General features: G+C 43.8%; 1 protein-coding gene across 1 annotated transcript in view; it reads left to right on the plus strand.

Annotated features, from left to right (window-relative positions):
- Positions 1–11,795, plus strand: part of SHCBP1 (SHC binding and spindle associated 1) — a 31,505-nt gene extending 19,710 nt beyond the window's left edge. The window contains exons 10-13 of the mRNA XM_063141423.1: positions 5,699–5,817; positions 7,196–7,282; positions 9,901–10,042; positions 11,009–11,795. Coding sequence (XP_062997493.1) covers positions 5,699–5,817; positions 7,196–7,282; positions 9,901–10,042; positions 11,009–11,322 — 662 coding nt within the window. The 3' untranslated portion in view covers positions 11,323–11,795. The remainder of the gene's footprint in view (positions 1–5,698; positions 5,818–7,195; positions 7,283–9,900; positions 10,043–11,008) is intronic.
- The last annotated feature ends 5,077 nt before the right edge of the window (positions 11,796–16,872 follow it).

Consider the following 16,872-nt stretch of genomic DNA (forward strand, 5'->3'; position numbering starts at 1 on the left):
GGTAGGTTAGGCTGAGAGTTGGTGCCTGGCCCTAAGTGAGCTTCATGGCTTACTGGGGTTTAGAACCCAGGTCTCCTTAGTCCCAATCAAACACTCCAACCGCTACACCGCACCGGCTCTCTTGGATGTTCCGAGATGCTTTGGTGCGCCTGATTAGAAAAGCCTCCTTCTGCTAATTAACCTAGGGGGCCGTGTGTTGGGTAGTTCTCCTGTGCATAGAATCATAGAATAGTAGAGTTGGAAGGGGCCTATAAGGCCATCGAGTCCAACATGTCCCACTGTCCATGTTGAAGTGGTATGCGTAGAGCAGCGCACTGCTCAATTGTGCCCACTGAGACCTGAACTACTGACCTGAGCCATCCATGAAAATAAAATAAGCCAAATTGCTAAAAAAAAATTCCGATGAATGAATAGGGGGATATTTCCTTAAGTTATATATCGAGTAATATGATCTGCTGCAAAACCAATGCAGGCGAGGAAAGGAAAAGCCTTTTTATTTGTATTAAGTTTTCTCTATAACTATTTACGTAGCCAAGTTTTGATTAATGAATTTACTTATATACAGGAAAACCTTTTTTCTTTCAATACCGGACAAAATGGAGAAGGCAGGGGGAAGCTGAAAGGGGGAGAATAGGGGTGTGGTGTGTGGAAAGGGTTGGGGTCGTGGTGGAAAATGAAAAATGTCTAATCAACTGTTAAAAACAAAACACGAGAAAACCATTAAGAGGCAGCCAATGATTGCCCAACGAAGCCCCCTTGAAATTGCCAGGGTCAAACAGAAACATTTCCCCCCTTGTGCTGTAAAAATGGCAGAGCTGGTGCTAGCTTTACACTCTGGACTTCATGAGCTTACTGGGGTGTTTGCATTTTCATTGGTAATGCATATTACTTTGCTTCAGAGTGTGATAAGGTAGCCTTGCTGTGTATGACCGGCTTCCTCCTCAGTCTGTTGAATGGACTTCTGCCCCGATGGCACCACTGCTGTGTTTCACGTAACATATTTTCCCTAAAGAGGGGACTTGGAGATGAACTTCTCCTGAAGACAGTGGAGGCTGGTGGCTGTGATGTCAGTGGAGTGGTGAATCCCTTCCGGGTTTCAGTCAGAACTCTAAAAGAGCTGTCCAAGGTGCTCTGTGGATTCACCGCCCCACTGGGATCTAAGCCACCACCCTCCACCGCCTGAAGATCTTCCCTTATAAAGAAGCTTTTGTTCTGGGAGGCTTCCTAGTATCCATTGCCCTGCTAGGGTGCTGCTGGCAGAGCGAGAGGAGAGTTGAGGATAATTTTCACCTCTTTGTCCTCCTTTTGTTTTCGTTTCTTCTAGACGGGTCTCTGAGCCCGTCCAGAGGACTGACAGGGCTGAGATTAGAGAGCCACTGGATGCTTCGAATACCTTTTCCTCCCTCCAAGGTCACCCAGGGTCATCCCAAGAAACTGATTGGTGGGAGATCCAGGACAAATAAAAGGAAGTCCTTCACATAGCACATTGTTAAATTATGGAACTCACTACCACAAGATGTAGTGATGGCCACCAATCTGGATGGCTTCAAAAGGGGGTTGGATAAATTCCTGGAGGCAAAGGCTATCAATGGCTACTAGCCCTGATGGTTGTGTGCTGTCTCCAGTATTCGAGGCAATAAGCCTGAGTGCACCAGTTGCTGGGGAACATGGGTGGGAGGGTGCTGTTGCACCATGTCCTGCTTGTTCATCCCTGGCCACTGTGTGAACAGAGTGCTGGACTAGATGGGCCCTTGGTCTGCTCCAGCAGGGAACTTCTTATGTTCTTATGTTCTTTCCACAGCAGCTGTGAGGGGGTGGAGAATCGGAACTCGGAGCCCCCCTCCTGAGGTCATGGCGGTGTCTACAACCTTAGGAGGGGGACTTTGAAAAATCTACTGTCTCTGACACACTCTCCCAGGGACCATATGTTTGTTCTTGAATAGTTCTAATTCTAGCTTAATTTTTCCCTTTCATTCCTATTTATATTAATAGTCAGTACTGGGATTGTGTGTCTTCCTTGAACAGTCTAGCGTGGCTACTTCTAACATCAGATATCGAAACGTTTCTCTTTGGAAATGTTTGTTCCATAACCGGAATCTGCCACCCATCTTCTCCCTCCTTCCGCCCCCACTTGAATTTGACAGTAATCTTGCTGGCTGTGTCCTTCTGCCTTTTGGAGTAGGTGATAATTAACTCTTCATCATTGAGAGGTAGATTTGAATAACAAATGTTACAAGGGCTAGCAAGACGATTTCAACACCTTTTTTTTAAATGTGAAAATATATTCGCACACCAAAGGAAAGGGGATCTTGGGCCACTTGTCGGTGAGAAGTTACTAATTACATGTCCCTAAAATATTCTTAAAGAATATTTAACTTCCTTTACAAATGTTGTCCTTGTTCTAAATGTTTAACGGACAACTTGAAGCTTAAAGACTAGGCCCGGTCCGTGCAGACCAACCATCCTGAATTTTTTAACTGTTTTGAGCGAGCAAAAGGATTGGTGCATGCTGTCCAATCACTCCCATTATGAGCGGGAGCCACTAAACAACCCATAGATGCCCCCTGGGTTGTTTGTTGTGATATGTGAACCAGGAGTTCTGGCTTATTTCTCCCCTGGCAAGCCAGAAAATCAACCCATGTTTTGTTGCTTGGGTTATTTTTCTCGCTTTTCGCTGGGGAGAAGACAAGTCAGAGTTCCTGGGCAGAGCGTCACTGGGTTGTGTAGCTGCTCCTGCTCAAAGTGGGAGTGATTGCGGAGTTACCAGGTTCACAACAGCCATGTTTGTTTGTTTGGTTTTAAACTGGGTTTGTTGTGACGTACGAACTGAACCATTGTCAAGGGCCTCTCCGTACCACCAGTGTCAGGGATAGGCAGCCATGGGCACGTGGGGTTTTTATCCTGCTGTTCACCGCTCCAAAATCTTTGGCTGTGGAGTGGTATAAATATATTGTAAATAAATAAATATACCTGGCAATTTGAGAAACCACAAAATGGCTACCATGTGAGGCATGGCAAAGGACAAGTAGCCTGAATGAAAGACAGAGATGGTGATCTGAACTCCAATAAGCTAAACAGCGCCTTTGATCCCACGGTTTTTAGCACTGTGAAACCCATTTCACAGCTATTCTAGCTGCCAGCAAGAAAATGTGTTAATTATTTTTCTTTAAAAAGTGGGAGGGGTTGAGTGCCATTTGGTGGGCGCCAAGATGTCCGGGGGCGCATTTGATGCCCACAAGCGCTGCGTTCCCTACTTCCGTCTACGTTATCATTTGATGGTTATTTATAAGAATTATAACTTGTCTCTCAATAGGGTGCATTTCAAAGAGGGAAGCAACAATTAAAACCACCAGTTGCAACCCAAAACCTACACACCAAGGAAACAATAAGTGGGAAATTGTATAACAGCCAATAAATCAAAGGTACATTAATGTGTATCCGTCGCGCCTTCCAGAGTAACAATAGATCTTAAAAATGGGCTTAAATAAACCGCTAAAATGTTTCTCCGAAGAACAAATCCATAACCAAAAAAGGGTTTCACAAGCAAATACCACTGCAGCTGAACTGTAATTAATACATACTCACAAACCAGCAGCAATTGCAAAGGAGAATATTTGTTTATGCAAGTGGGATCTGCAACAAAGTGTTGCAGTATTGGATCGGAGTCATGCCGTTTGCCAGGATACTGCCACGATACTCCATTCCAGTTCCCCCTTTTCTGTTCCCCCCTGCCCCAACACACACAGCGTTCTGTGGTCACTGATTATACTCAGTCCTTACTGAGCTGTTTTGGGGGTTCTTTTCCTGTTTCTTATCTACATTTGGGGGGTGCTTCTGTGAACCTCGGTGTTCCTCTAAGCCTGCTGATACCTGGTCCTTCTAGTGCAGGGATGCAGGATCTAAAGGCAAGGGCCATATGCGGCCCACACAGATTCCAAAGGATGATGCTCCTTTGTCTATGTAAGCATCCATAATCTCCATGCTGCTATTAGGATATCTGTGAGTTAGTTTATTTTGGTTTTTGGTTTTAGTCTGGCTTGTGCTTCATGAGACTGTGTGGTGTGTGAGGAGTGAGAAGAGAGAGGATGTTAAGGTTGTGTTGTTTTTACCCTTTCCTCGGGCTTTTCAAGAGGTGGCGCTTGGTTTGAGAAGGGTGTGCTGTGCTAGGCAAGGCCTTCTGTGTGAGGTTGGTGTTGTCACATACTTGGCAATATCCGTCCTTTCCTTTATCACTAATAACTGCAGCCTGCCCCCACACACTTACGGGCAGTTCACGCAATGCTCTAACCCACCCTCGGTTGAATGTGGGTTGTTTTGAACCATGAGTTGTTCATTGAACAACCGTGGGTCACTGTGTTGTCTGAACATCCACAGGCCGGCTTGTTAATAAGCAGTATGGCTTATTTTCTTAAACAAGTCACCTTGAGAACCTATGGTTTGTTGTTGGGTTGTTCAGGGTGTTTAACAAGCCACACTGTATGATTAACAAGCCACCCTGGCTGCATTCCATTAACATATTAGCCCATGGTTCAGCCAACAACCCACTCTTCAAAACAGCGCACACTGAACCGCTGAGTGTGGGTTAGTGTGTTGCGTGAACAGCCGCTTAGACTTAAAAAGGAAGTATTCCAAGGCAGGTGGTATCTTCCTTTTTTGGAAAGAAGGCAGGAAATTGCTACTGAAATTAATTTCATTGATTACATTTCTATATCACCCAATAGCCAAAGCTCTCTGGGTGGTTTACTATGCCAGATTTGTCCTTGTCTAGGGATATGATGATACAGGTTTTTTGTATTTAGCTTGATTATAAATCAGCAGGTAATGTATCCCATGACATATCTCTGGTACAAAATGTCACCAAAGAATTGTAAGTTTACAACATTCCTGGAATTAACATGCAGAGTTTTTAGATAGAAGACTCTAAGATCAGGCATGTCTTTTTATCTGGTTCCCCCCGTCCCCCCATGATAGAAGAGCGTTAAACACGCAGAAATACGTAGTAGTTGCAAACAAAACACATTTTTCAAGTTTTTTTTTAAAAAGAATTATTTAGGAGCATTGCCTTTAAAGTAGTAAAATATCTCATCCACATGGTAGTCAATGAGGACTTCACAGAGCAGAGAAGTCAATGAGGACTAGTGTGATTATCCTCCTGGGGGAAATGTAGCATCCTCTGAGAACTGATGTGTGGTTCCGTGACGACAGGTTGAACTGATGTTTGGATCTGAAGTTCCTCCATTTTGCCTCTCGTATTGAACTGATTTCTTATCAATACTGCTATTGTGATTTCTATTCTGCAGAATGGAATTTCTTTACCAATTAGTTATTACTTTCCCCGAAGTTATATATTTGGAAAGTAATATATTTAGTTCATGATTTGTCAGTTTTGCTAAGATACACATTTCCCTTCAAAACAGGTAACGTCTTGCTTCTCTTCTGCAGGTTTCAGGTTTTACAATATCAGATCTGAAGTGTTTCTTAGTTCTGTTTACATCCCACAATATTTCACGTTCGCTTATACATAACCTGAATACATACAATTGTTTAGTAAGTAGTTATCCTTTCCCCCAACTTTCTTATCTGAAGCAGATTTGCTTTTTCCTAAGTTTGGTTGGGAAAAGTCCATCTTTTCAATAGCAGCCTCCTAGCTTCTGTCAAAAGTGTGTAAACCAACTCAGAGTTTGACACTCTTTTTCAGGCGTTCACCAAGGGAAGACTATGCTGGAGAATTGTGTATTGCAGTGTGAGACGACGGGAGTTGCTGTCCGAACCTCAGCTGAGTTTTTAATGAAAAACTCTGACTTGTATGGCGCTAAGGTAAAAATGGTAGTTCATTTGTAATTGATTATTCACAGTGCGATCCTATGCATGTTTACTCAGAAGCAACTCCCCCTGTGTTCGATGGGACTTAGCAGGAGTGCAGCCTTAAGTTTGGAGTGGCGAGACCTGGCTTCAAGTCCCCACTCGGGCATGGATTTCATTGGGTGACTATGGGCCAGTCACTGATTGTCAGCCTAATCTACTTCTCGGGATTCTTCTGAAAATAAAACGGGGAGGAGGAAGATCATGTAGGCCACGTTGGGTTCTTTGGAGGAAAAGTCAGGATATAAATGTAACAAATGCATAAATATCCAGTTTAGTGAATTTTTATGTGTGCTTATTCTTTGAACGGCTGAATCCTCCAACCCCCAAAATGCCATACTGCCAACTGCTTTTGAAGTTCCTTTTGAGGGACAAGTGTTTAAGAAGCACGCCCATCTTATTTGTTACATTTAGCTTCGGAACTTGACTTTGTGTCTTAGCTAGGGTTTGGAAGCAGTCTCTCATCCAGTCACTGACCAAACCTGGGCCTGCTTACCTTCCTCAAGATGGCTACATCCTGTGCCTTCAGCTCAGGGGTGGGGAATGTGTGACCCTCTGGGTGTTAGAGTACTGGAAGCTGCCTTATATTGAGTCAGGTGAAAAGAAGGGAGAAACCAATTCTCAGGATGCTGAACTTTTTTATTTGTAAGTTGAGGAGCCCGATGCGTTTCAGCCTGTATCTTTTCAAGGCCTTCTTCAGAGGGTTGTAGGAAGATGTCTGCAAAAATCTTCTTATCAACAGAATGTCTTTCTCAGGTTGTTAATGGCGCCATTAATAGTCGCCATTAACAATCTGAGAAAGACATTCTGTTGATAAGATTTTTGCAGACATCTTCCTACAACCCTCTGAAGAAGGCCTTGAAAAGATACAGGCTGAAACGCATCGGGCGCCTCAACTTACAAATAAAAAGGTTCAGCATCCTGAGAACTGGTTTCTCCCTTCTGTTCACCTGATTTGGGTGCTTTTCTCCCTCTGTTTTTGGTCCTTATATTGAGTCAGACCATGGGTCCATGTAGGCTAGTGTTGCTGACGCTGATGGGCAGTGGATCGCCAGGGTTTCTGGCAGCCTTTTTTCCCAGCCCTTCCTGGAGATGCTGGGATCAACGCACATGCTCTTCCACTGAGCTGTGTCCCTATGGGACCACAGTTCCCATCTGTTTGAGCCAGCACAGTCAGTGGTGAGGGCCGATGAGAGGATGTAGTCCAATAGCATCTAGAGGACCATCTAGTCCCCATCTCTGCTTCAGACCTTTTCAGGTTCTTTTCCATTGTTTGGATCTTAGCATATGTTTTTAGTTGCTTATTAACTGTTTCTTCCCCTCTCAATTTCAGGGTGCTGGTGTAGAAATCTATCCAGGGAGCACCTGTACTTTGATAGGGAGTGGTGTGCACCATTGCAAAGAGGGAATCCTCATAAAAGTGAGTCCTAGCTTGAATACAGAGGATCTGAAGAAGAAGGGGATAAATATAGGATGCTATAACTGGAATTAAGGTGCTTGTTTTAGACACGGTTAAAACACACACCTGTTTTTGCAATAGGAGAATAGTTTTTTATTTGATTTCTTTCCTGACCAAGGAAAAGATCTTGGGGTTGTGGTGGGCAACTTGATGAAAATGCCGACCCAGTGTGCAGCTGCTGTGAAAAAGGCATATTACATGTTAGGTTTAATTAGGAAAGGAATTGAGAATAAAACTGGCAATATCATACTGCCATTATACAAATCTTTGGTGCAAACACATTTGGAGTACTGTTTATAGTTCCGGTCACCACACCTAAAAAAAAGGAGATTGTAGAGTCGCAGAAAGTGCTGAAAAGGGCTACTAAAATGATCCACGGACTGGAGCAACACCTCTATGAGGGAAGATTGCAACATCTGTAACTGTTTAGCTTGGAGAAAAGGTAAGTAAGGGGAGACATGATAAAGGTGTATGAAATTATGCATGGGTGGAGAAAGTGGATAGGAAGACATGTCTCTCCCTCTGACATAATACTAGAACAGGGTCATCCCATGAAGTTGATTGGTGTGGAACACACTTCCACAAGTTGTAGTCAGGGCCGCCAATTTGGATGGCTTTAAAGGGGGGTTAGAGAAATTCCTGGAGGAGAAAGCTATCAATGGCTGCTAGCCCTGATAGTGATGTGCTTCCTCCAGTATAAGAGGCAGCATCCCTATGTCCACCAGTTGCTGACGAACATGGGTGGGAGGGTGCTGTTGCACTCATGTCCTGCTTGTGGGTTTTCTGTGGGCAGCTGGTTGGCCACTGTGTGAACAGAATGCTGGACTACATGGACACTTGGTCTGATCCAGCAGGGCTCTTCTTATGTTCTTAAGGAGCAACAATCTAAAGCAAAGCAGGTGTCATGTCTAACCTTACTGCCCCTGTTTTGGGAGAAGATGTTTCAGGTAATCAATCGGAATCAGATTCAGAACTAGAAGACGCAGTGCCAGACACCAGCCAGCCTGTACCAGTGGGGGAGGAAGCTCTCATGGGCGATTCCCCAGCAGGGAGTCAGTCCTCTCCAGAGCTTATCTCCTCACGGCCAAATCCTACACACTCGGTGGGAAATGAGCCTTCTTCCGGAGGTGAGTGTCCCGACAAGCTGGCTGATGCTAGGGTCCGTCGGAAGCTCAAACACACGGGGCAGAAGGAAGGCATGAGAAAATCAGTTCGATTATGCCAGAACTGGCCTCCGCACCAGGCACTCTGAAGTTACGGGCATTTGGGAAGTGGCTTCCTATTCTTCTTGAGCTGACAATTATCTTCTTTAGTTTGCATAGTTTTGCCTAGGGGGGCGTTGCCACGACACAGGCTCTGAACACCAGACCCAGCTGCAGCTACTCCCTGCTCAAGCCAAGCACCACCACTTGATACGCCTGAGGAAAGGGATAAAAACCACCTTCCTCCAAACTATGTGGAGAAAATGGTTTAAATTGGAGAAGGATTTTAATATATGTAATAATGCTCTGTGAGTTATATCTGCTTAGGAGAATGATTGTCAGAGTGGGTGTTAAATGTGTAAACTTAAGATGATAAATGCCAAACAGACACGTGGGATTTTTGTGGTAGTTTAAAAACAAAACAATCAAAATTTACTTTTAGAAGTTCACAAGCTTTGTTTCAACTAACAACATTTAAAAAACTTTTTGAAACCTTTCATACAATCCTGTCACTCATTCACATACGCGCTTTCCTTTTTCTCACACAATCACTCTTAAACTTTCTTTATTCTCAGTATTGATTAATATGCATCCACTACGTGCACACCACACTCTAAAGACACCACTCACTACACTGACTCTCAAATTTCCCAGAACTTAAGTACCATAAACACAGAGAGCACTACAGACTCTAAGAGTCCCTAACAAGTCTCCCTGAAAAGTCTTTCTGAAAAGAACAAGAACTCTCAATGATCCCAGGGTAAACGTTAGGTCTAGCTGTGGCCTAAGAGTACCTAAAAAGTCCCCCACAATCCCCTCAGTCCTTCCCTTATATATCACTCCTCCCCCCTCCCAAGACATTCTAACTCCGCCCACTCAGGCCAACATTCTAAAAACCACAGACTTACAAACCGCAGACATATATTTGGAATTGACTTGTGGGGTGTAACGCCACAGGCGTTTCCAAGAGGTTAGACTCTATTCAGGTAGAAGAGACGTTTGTTGCTTAATAAAAGCTTTGCAGATTACTTAGCAAGCCTCGTTATTTGCCTCCCATCGAAAGCAGGAGTGTTCTGAGAAACATGACAGCAGGTTAGGCCAAGGGAGACTTGCCAGTGCTTATCCAATCATGGCTGAGGAGAGACCTATGCTGTAAATAAATAAATGTGGCAAAAGCATCTGGTTGCAAGAGCCATGCAGGCACAGGCTGAATGGCATAGTTACTTCTCTTGTTGGCATCTTCTTTCCCATGGCTGTGGGATGAGTCACTACATCTCAGCCTTACATTCCCATCCGCAAAACAGAAACAAAAACAACCTATCTTGCAGGATCGTTGGATCGGGTGAGTCTCATGTGCTTATTTCTCTTGCCTTCTAGGACTTTTTAGACGAGCATTACGATGTCCCCAAGATCACCATGGTGAACAACGTTATACACAATAACGAAGGCTACGGTGTGGTCCTGGTGAAGCCGACGGTCTCTTTGCAGGCACAAGAGAGCGTGCTAGAAAACGTGGAAGGTACCATTAAGTGGGAGGGGCCGTGGCTCAGTGAGAAAGCATGTCCTTTGTAGGTAGAAGATCTCAGGTTCAATCCCCAGCGCATCTTTAGGGAAGTGCACACAACAGTGAGGGTCTGTTCTAAAATCTCCAGTTAGAAATGCTTGCATATTTGCAAGAAGACCAGGATATGCCCTATTACTCTGTGTGTGTGTGTGTGGGGCAACTTTAGGGGAAGGGGGTTCGGAGGCTGCCAGTTGTCTAGCCCTGCTGCTTCCTCTTCCTCCAAAGTCCTTAGGTGTTGCAGTTGGTAGCAGGAGGGAGGGATAATTCCAGGGACATAGGAAAATGGCTGACTGGTACTTCCTCCCTGTCTGATGGACTCAGCAGCCAAAAGAACTGTGTGCCAGAAACACTTGCTGATCTACTGCCCTGAGTCATAGGTAAATATATAAAATAAAAAAGCACCGAAAATGCACATTATCCCCACAGGCTAAATTATGAAAATGCACATTTGGGAGGGGTTTTTGCACAGCTGGAGGGGATTTGGCCATTTTTGCAAGTGGGAATTTGTGCAAATTCGGGAAATCGGGAAAAATCAGATTCATTGCTGATGAGAGGATGACAGAATGAAAGGCACCTGACAATCTGAGAAACGGGGGTGGAATGGGTTTTCAAAATCCATACATCCCTATTTCAAATGGGAAACAATATATTATTGTTGGGGAAACTTCATTTCTTCCCAGCTACTGTGAGAATTACAGCTAAGCTCAGAGAGATCAGAGAAACCTGAGAGTTGTGTGAGTGGCAGCTGACATCAGTCTTCCGGCTATTCAAAAAGTACCAGGGCAGCGTCCCTACACCATTGATTGATCGCCATTATTTTTGAAGTGTCTTGAGTATGTTGATGGAGAGGCATTTTATCAATGAAATGAACAATATCCATTATATATAAGGATCTATTGAATGTTGTTGATTCTGACCTAGAGCCCACAAAGGCTGTCCAGTCTTCTGATGGCGCTGTCAGCGTGGGGTGTGAAGACCTGCACAAACGGGCTAGTGGTGAATTGGGCCCCTACGGAACAGCGGGTGTCTCCGAGCACGCGGAGGGCAATTCTCAAATTGCCCACGAACTTTCTGCCACGTCTCTTAAGAAGAGCCAGCTGCACAAGAAAAGGCTGAGTAACGTGGGGATCACAGAGGCAGATGACAACCTGATGTCTCAAGAAATGTTTGTGTCCATCGTGGGAAACCAGTTCAAGAGAAACGGGAAAGGGAGTTTTGGAACATTTCTTTATTGATTTTTTGGAATGGCATTGAAATGACACGATGCTTCCTGGCTGCTGGGTAGCCTTGTTCCGAAGCAGCTAAAACTTTCCCACCACTTGTCCTTTTAATTTGGTTACTTTAGTCCCTTTCGGTGTGATTCTAGCGTATTTATTCTTTTTAGCAGCGTGTGCTTCGCATGAGTGAAATCTGTATTCTTTGGGGAGAGTTTCGAACACAGAACTCGAGACCAAAAGCCTCTCTAGTGGCGTCTTTTGAACAGTAAGCTTCTTTCCCTCTTCCTATGCATATCACTTTTTTATAGTAGTATTTATTTCTAATATAAAACACCCCCTTTTAAAACAATAAAAATAAAATATAGCTCCGGGCACTAAGAGAAGAAGGCAGTGAGCAGTATTGTAACCCCCTTTTACCTCTTGAACGTAAGTAAAAAGGAACGTTTGCTTTCCTTTGTAGTAGCTGCATACCAATTTCAGCTGTGTGAAATAAAAACATTTTTATATTTAGGAAGCTGTTCTCCTGCGGGTTTTTTTGTTTGCTTTGGGAAACTGATGGCCCCTTTAAAAATACTTTTCATCGCTAAGCGCATTGCCTAAATTTAGGGAGTACATTGGTGGTGCTTAGATTTGTGAGGAGCGTTAGAAAAACGTGTGATTTTGTGTTCTTGTGCAGAATCTGCATGTTCTTGCGATGGTCTCTGGCTACTTGAAGCGTTTTCCAGCTCTGTGGTCAAATTGAGATGCTCAGAGTCTGTGGGGAATATCTTTATTTTTGAACCTGGAAGAGGGCGAGGCGTCGTTTCCAGAGCCCTTGGCCAAAGCAACCATTTTGAAAATCCCAAATTTGCAACCTTTGTATATTCCTGAGCCATGATTTCTCAGTGTACAGAAAGTATACGGGTCTGTTGAGAGGGCGGGGGTGGAGTTTGGTGGTTCTGCGTCTTTTGTGTGTCTCCCCCCCCCCGCCCCAATTATGAAAGGTTTATTTATTTATTTATTTATTACACTTATATACTGCTCCCATAGCCAGGGCTCTCTGGGCGGTTTACAGAAATTCTAAAATTGAGGTAAAAACAAGTATACAAAATGTAAAACTCTAAAACACAGAACATACACACATAAAGCATTAAAAACCGATTAAAAACTAAACATGTGGGTAATTAGGATGTGCCGCTATATGCCTGAGTAAAGAGGAAAGTCTTAACCTGGTGCCGGAAAGATAGCAGCGTTGGAGCCAGGCAAGCCTCATCAGGGAGATCATTCCACAGTCTGGGGGCCACCACTGAAAAGGCCCTATCCCTCGTTGCCACACTCTCTCGGAGTAGGCACCCGGAGGAGGTGAAAGGTTTATGAAAGGTTAAAATGTTAAAAGGTTTATGAAAGGTTAAAATGTCTCTCCTAAGACTCAGTTACTAATAGGGGTGCTGGAGTAATCCATGACTGAGTAAAATGAGGTCGGATTTTTATGAATCTGGCTCCGATGTTAGTGGGGAACTGAATTTATCTTTATTGTTCAAAGCCATAAACTGCCACAATTCCATATGGACAGAGACAAAATACAATAAAAATCCAGGCCAGTTTTTTTTTAAAAAAACAATACACAAACAATAATTAAAGTAACACATCAAAATCACACTCTCCACAACAACAAAAGAAGAAAAACATCACAGTCCCTTCCCATATATTAATGTGAGGGTGCAGGATGATGCCTGGCCCTTTATTTTCTGGCAGCCAGGGCAAATTTTGCAACCTGGTTCGTGATATATGTATCATTGTCTGAGCATCTTTAGAATTCTGACTGAAACTTGGAGCGAATTCACGACCCCACTGATGTCGGCGCCACCAACCTTCAAGGCATAGCGACCTCCTTTACAGAGATTGCATTGATAGTGCTAAAGGGCAATCGCTCCTTTTAATAGAGAAGTCCAGGTCTGGTCGGTGTTTGGAGGGGAGACCACCTGGGAACCACATGTAGCCACCTCGAGTTTCACGGTGGAAGAAAGATGGGATATAAAATGTAATAAATAACGAAACCGGATTGAGTTTTAAGTGCTGGATTTTAAAACTTGAGAGCAAAAAGGCACAAAATTCTGTTGCGGCCAAATTGTAATGCCGATGAGTTTTTCAGCTCCAAGGCGATCAATAATTAAGCTTCCTGAATGTACTAAGCATATTTCCTTTGTCTTCCCCCCTTTTTCTCTTTCAAAGGGCTGTTGATTCTGATGTGCTGCTGACTTCTGACGTTTCTGCCCAAAACTTTGGGGACGACGCATGGCAAACTTCAATGTCTTACCGATCAATAGTTCTCAACGTGGGCTAGTTTATAAAAGAGGAGCTTATAAAAGAGCAGCACATCAGAACCAGCCCGGAAGGGTGCGGATGGCACGTTGACGTCCCTACGGTCTCGCCATTTCATGAATGAGTTCTGTGTATCTTAATTTCTTGCATCTCTCTGAAAACGAATCCATCTAAAGGCCAAAACAGACGTGTGTGTTTATTCCCACAAGCCTTTGTCTGTTTGGCCATAAACCGAGGGTTGAGAGGATTCAAATTATACAAAAAGAAGCACACTAGGAGGTGAGCAACCCTTCTGGGTTTCAGTCAGAACCAGCCAGAACTTTGAAGGAGCTATCCAAGGACTTGGCCTATTTTGTGGACAAGGTTCAGCACCTTGGATAGCTCCCGTCTAGATACTGGAAGTGAACTGGTGGAATGTGATGAAGTAAGTAAGAGATAGTGTTGCTCCTTTTAGTATGAGACCTTAACACACACCCATGCCCATCTTTATAGCTGAATGGGCAGATATATGTTTAATATACACACACGTGGCTTGGCCTTAAGACAGGTGTTGGTAACATGGTCCCTGATTGTTCTGTATTGTTGGCAGTTATGGCAAAAAGACGTTAATTTTTATTGTAAAAAATAAGTGTGTGCCTTGTAAAATAGTGGGGTGATGGCAAGGGGGGGTACAGGGGTGCAGCAGTGTGCTGCCCCATCCCTAGAACCTCCACCTCCTCCTCTCCTCCTCCTCCCCTTTCTTCTTCTCCTCCTCCTCCTCCTCCTCCTTCTTCTTCATTTAGCACCATCTATGCACATGGTGCTGTACATAGTAAAACAATAAAACAGCAACCCCCTGCCACACAGGCTTACATTCTGATAAAACCACAATACGTTAAGCTGTACATTTCTGGCACCTGTTTAGCCATATTAAAATTAGTACACATTTCCTAGAATTTCCAACTGACATGCATTTCCTTGTGCTGGGCAATTTAGAAGATTGTCTTCCTTATTTATAATATAGCATGTTTATATACCACCGTCAGTGTGCATGTGTTTTTACGGAGTACAAGAGGGCAGGTCACTTTCCCAAGAGGCTTTAGAGTCTATAATTCCACATAAGAAGGCGACCGTAGCAGAGGCAAGGATGAACAGGAGGAGAACTTGCAAAAAATAAAACCCAGCTACACGTACTAATAGTTTAGTTACATTAAGGCTGCTTTCCCCACTTCGGCCCCCTGCAGATGTTTTGGACCACAATTCCCATCTGCCCCAGCCAATGGCTAAGAATGTTAGGAGTTGTTGTCCAAAACATCTGGAAGGCACCAGACTGGGGAAGGTTGCATTAGGGGACTAGGAGATTTTTCTATCTTTCCTTTCTTATTGCTTCTCCCTAGTTCCCTTGGTTGGCAATTGCATCCCAGGTTATTCTGTTTGCCCAGACATATTGGGAATTGGGTGGTGATGGAGGAAACTAGATGTTTTTGAGTGTGTGCTAAAAAGGCAGGTTTTGTTAATGAAGTAATGTTTCCATCTCACAGAGATCATCCACCTTTTGAGGGGAAGGAGGGAATGAATGAATGAGTTGTTACAGGTTGAACTACAATCCGTCTTCTCCGACAGCGGTGCGACCCGCCCTTTTCTTTCCTCCCCGATACATTTACTCTTCCCTGAAGATTCCTTGCCAACGCGCACTCGTATAACTAAGCGTTGATATTTAGATGTCTTCATCACGGTCAATAAAGCGAAATGTAAAATACTTTCTCCGTGCAAGTAGCTGTGTGCCTTGTGGGGCCTAATGCCTGGTCTTCTGTGGCAAATCAATACCTTCCGGACTGCTCTTCTAAAAACTTTGATAAATGATTAATAAGGCGAGTTAAGAGCGGTCGATGCTCGGATAGATTGTCACCTTGGCATATACTCCTGTGTATTCAGCTTTCAGGGGAGAGAGAGAAAGAGACAGAATGCTGAGAAAAATGAATATAGGGGTTCTTCTCTCCTTTGAAAAACAAGAAGGAACTAGGGCTGTCCACAGCCCATCCTGATTTGCCTCTGAAGCTGATCCAGAGCTTCTAAATCGGCCCTGATTTCACTTGGGCTGCTTCCTCACTGCCCTGGCTCACTTTGGATTCGGTTGAAAAATGTGTACTTTGGAAATACGTGCACAAAGAATGCAAACATTTCAAAGATGGGCACAACTGATGCTTACCTTTGGGAAAAATGCATGCAGAAATACGGGTAGATTTTCATATGAAAAGAAAAAACAAAGCTTGCCGTCTCATACGGATTCAAGTCGGAACGAGCTTTGAGATATGGAGAATCGTGGCAAGCTCAAGTTTTGCGGTTTCGTACTTCCTGACACATAGCTTGAACCTCCGATACAGATTTGTATGTGCAGATTATCCCAATATATGGCGCATGAGTTGCAGTAGAACAACTTTCCCCAACCTGATATCCTCCAGATGGTCTGGACTATAACTTCCATCATCCCTGAACATTGGCTGTGCTGTCTGGAGCTTATGGGAATTGTAGTCCAAAACCTTTGGAGGTCACTGTGTTGGGGAAGATAATTGGCTCTGTTTCTTAACCAATCTCCTTCGACCCAGCCACTATTTTGCACTGGGCTCTGGTTGGTGAATGTTGGGGGTCATAGTCAAAAAGCCAATGAAGTAGATCCTACCAGCTTGAAGCCTGTCTCCCTCTACCTTAGTTCATATGAAACCGCCTTCTGAAGCAGATCATTGATGTAACTCTGCCTAGCAGTGCCTCTCTAAGCAAAGGTCTCTTCCAGCCCTGTTAACCTACAGGTAGTGCTTTACCGAAGGGTGCTGCAAATTGAAACGGACACTTTCTGTTTGCAAAGTGTGTGGTCTACCGTTGAGCTGATGCTTCCGAAGAGGGCGGGATGCTGGTGTGGTGTGATGATGGTTGAATACCTTGCTCTTTTGTAATAGTAGGGGCATGTCCCCAAAATGAATGGTGTAGATTTGGCAAAGTGTCTATAAACAGACAGCAAGTATGTGTCGTGGATGTTAAATATTTTGTTACACAAGTTCTCCTTAATTCCTTCTGCATTTCTTCTTTTCAATAGTCTTGCCTACTACTGGCATAGTTTCTTTGTGTGTGTTTTCAAAAATAATAATTTGACGTTTAAATTGCTACCATGTAATTTTATAATACAATCTAGAATTATCTTGTCATAAAACAGGTGGTTGTCAAGTGACGTTGAAGGGTGGGGATAAGGATCCATGTTGGTTAGATGAATTACTCTTAAATTAGCATCTTTGC

Source organism: Elgaria multicarinata, chromosome 14 (genome assembly GCF_023053635.1).
Source record: "Elgaria multicarinata webbii isolate HBS135686 ecotype San Diego chromosome 14, rElgMul1.1.pri, whole genome shotgun sequence".
Classification (NCBI taxonomy): Eukaryota; Metazoa; Chordata; class Lepidosauria; order Squamata; family Anguidae; genus Elgaria; species Elgaria multicarinata.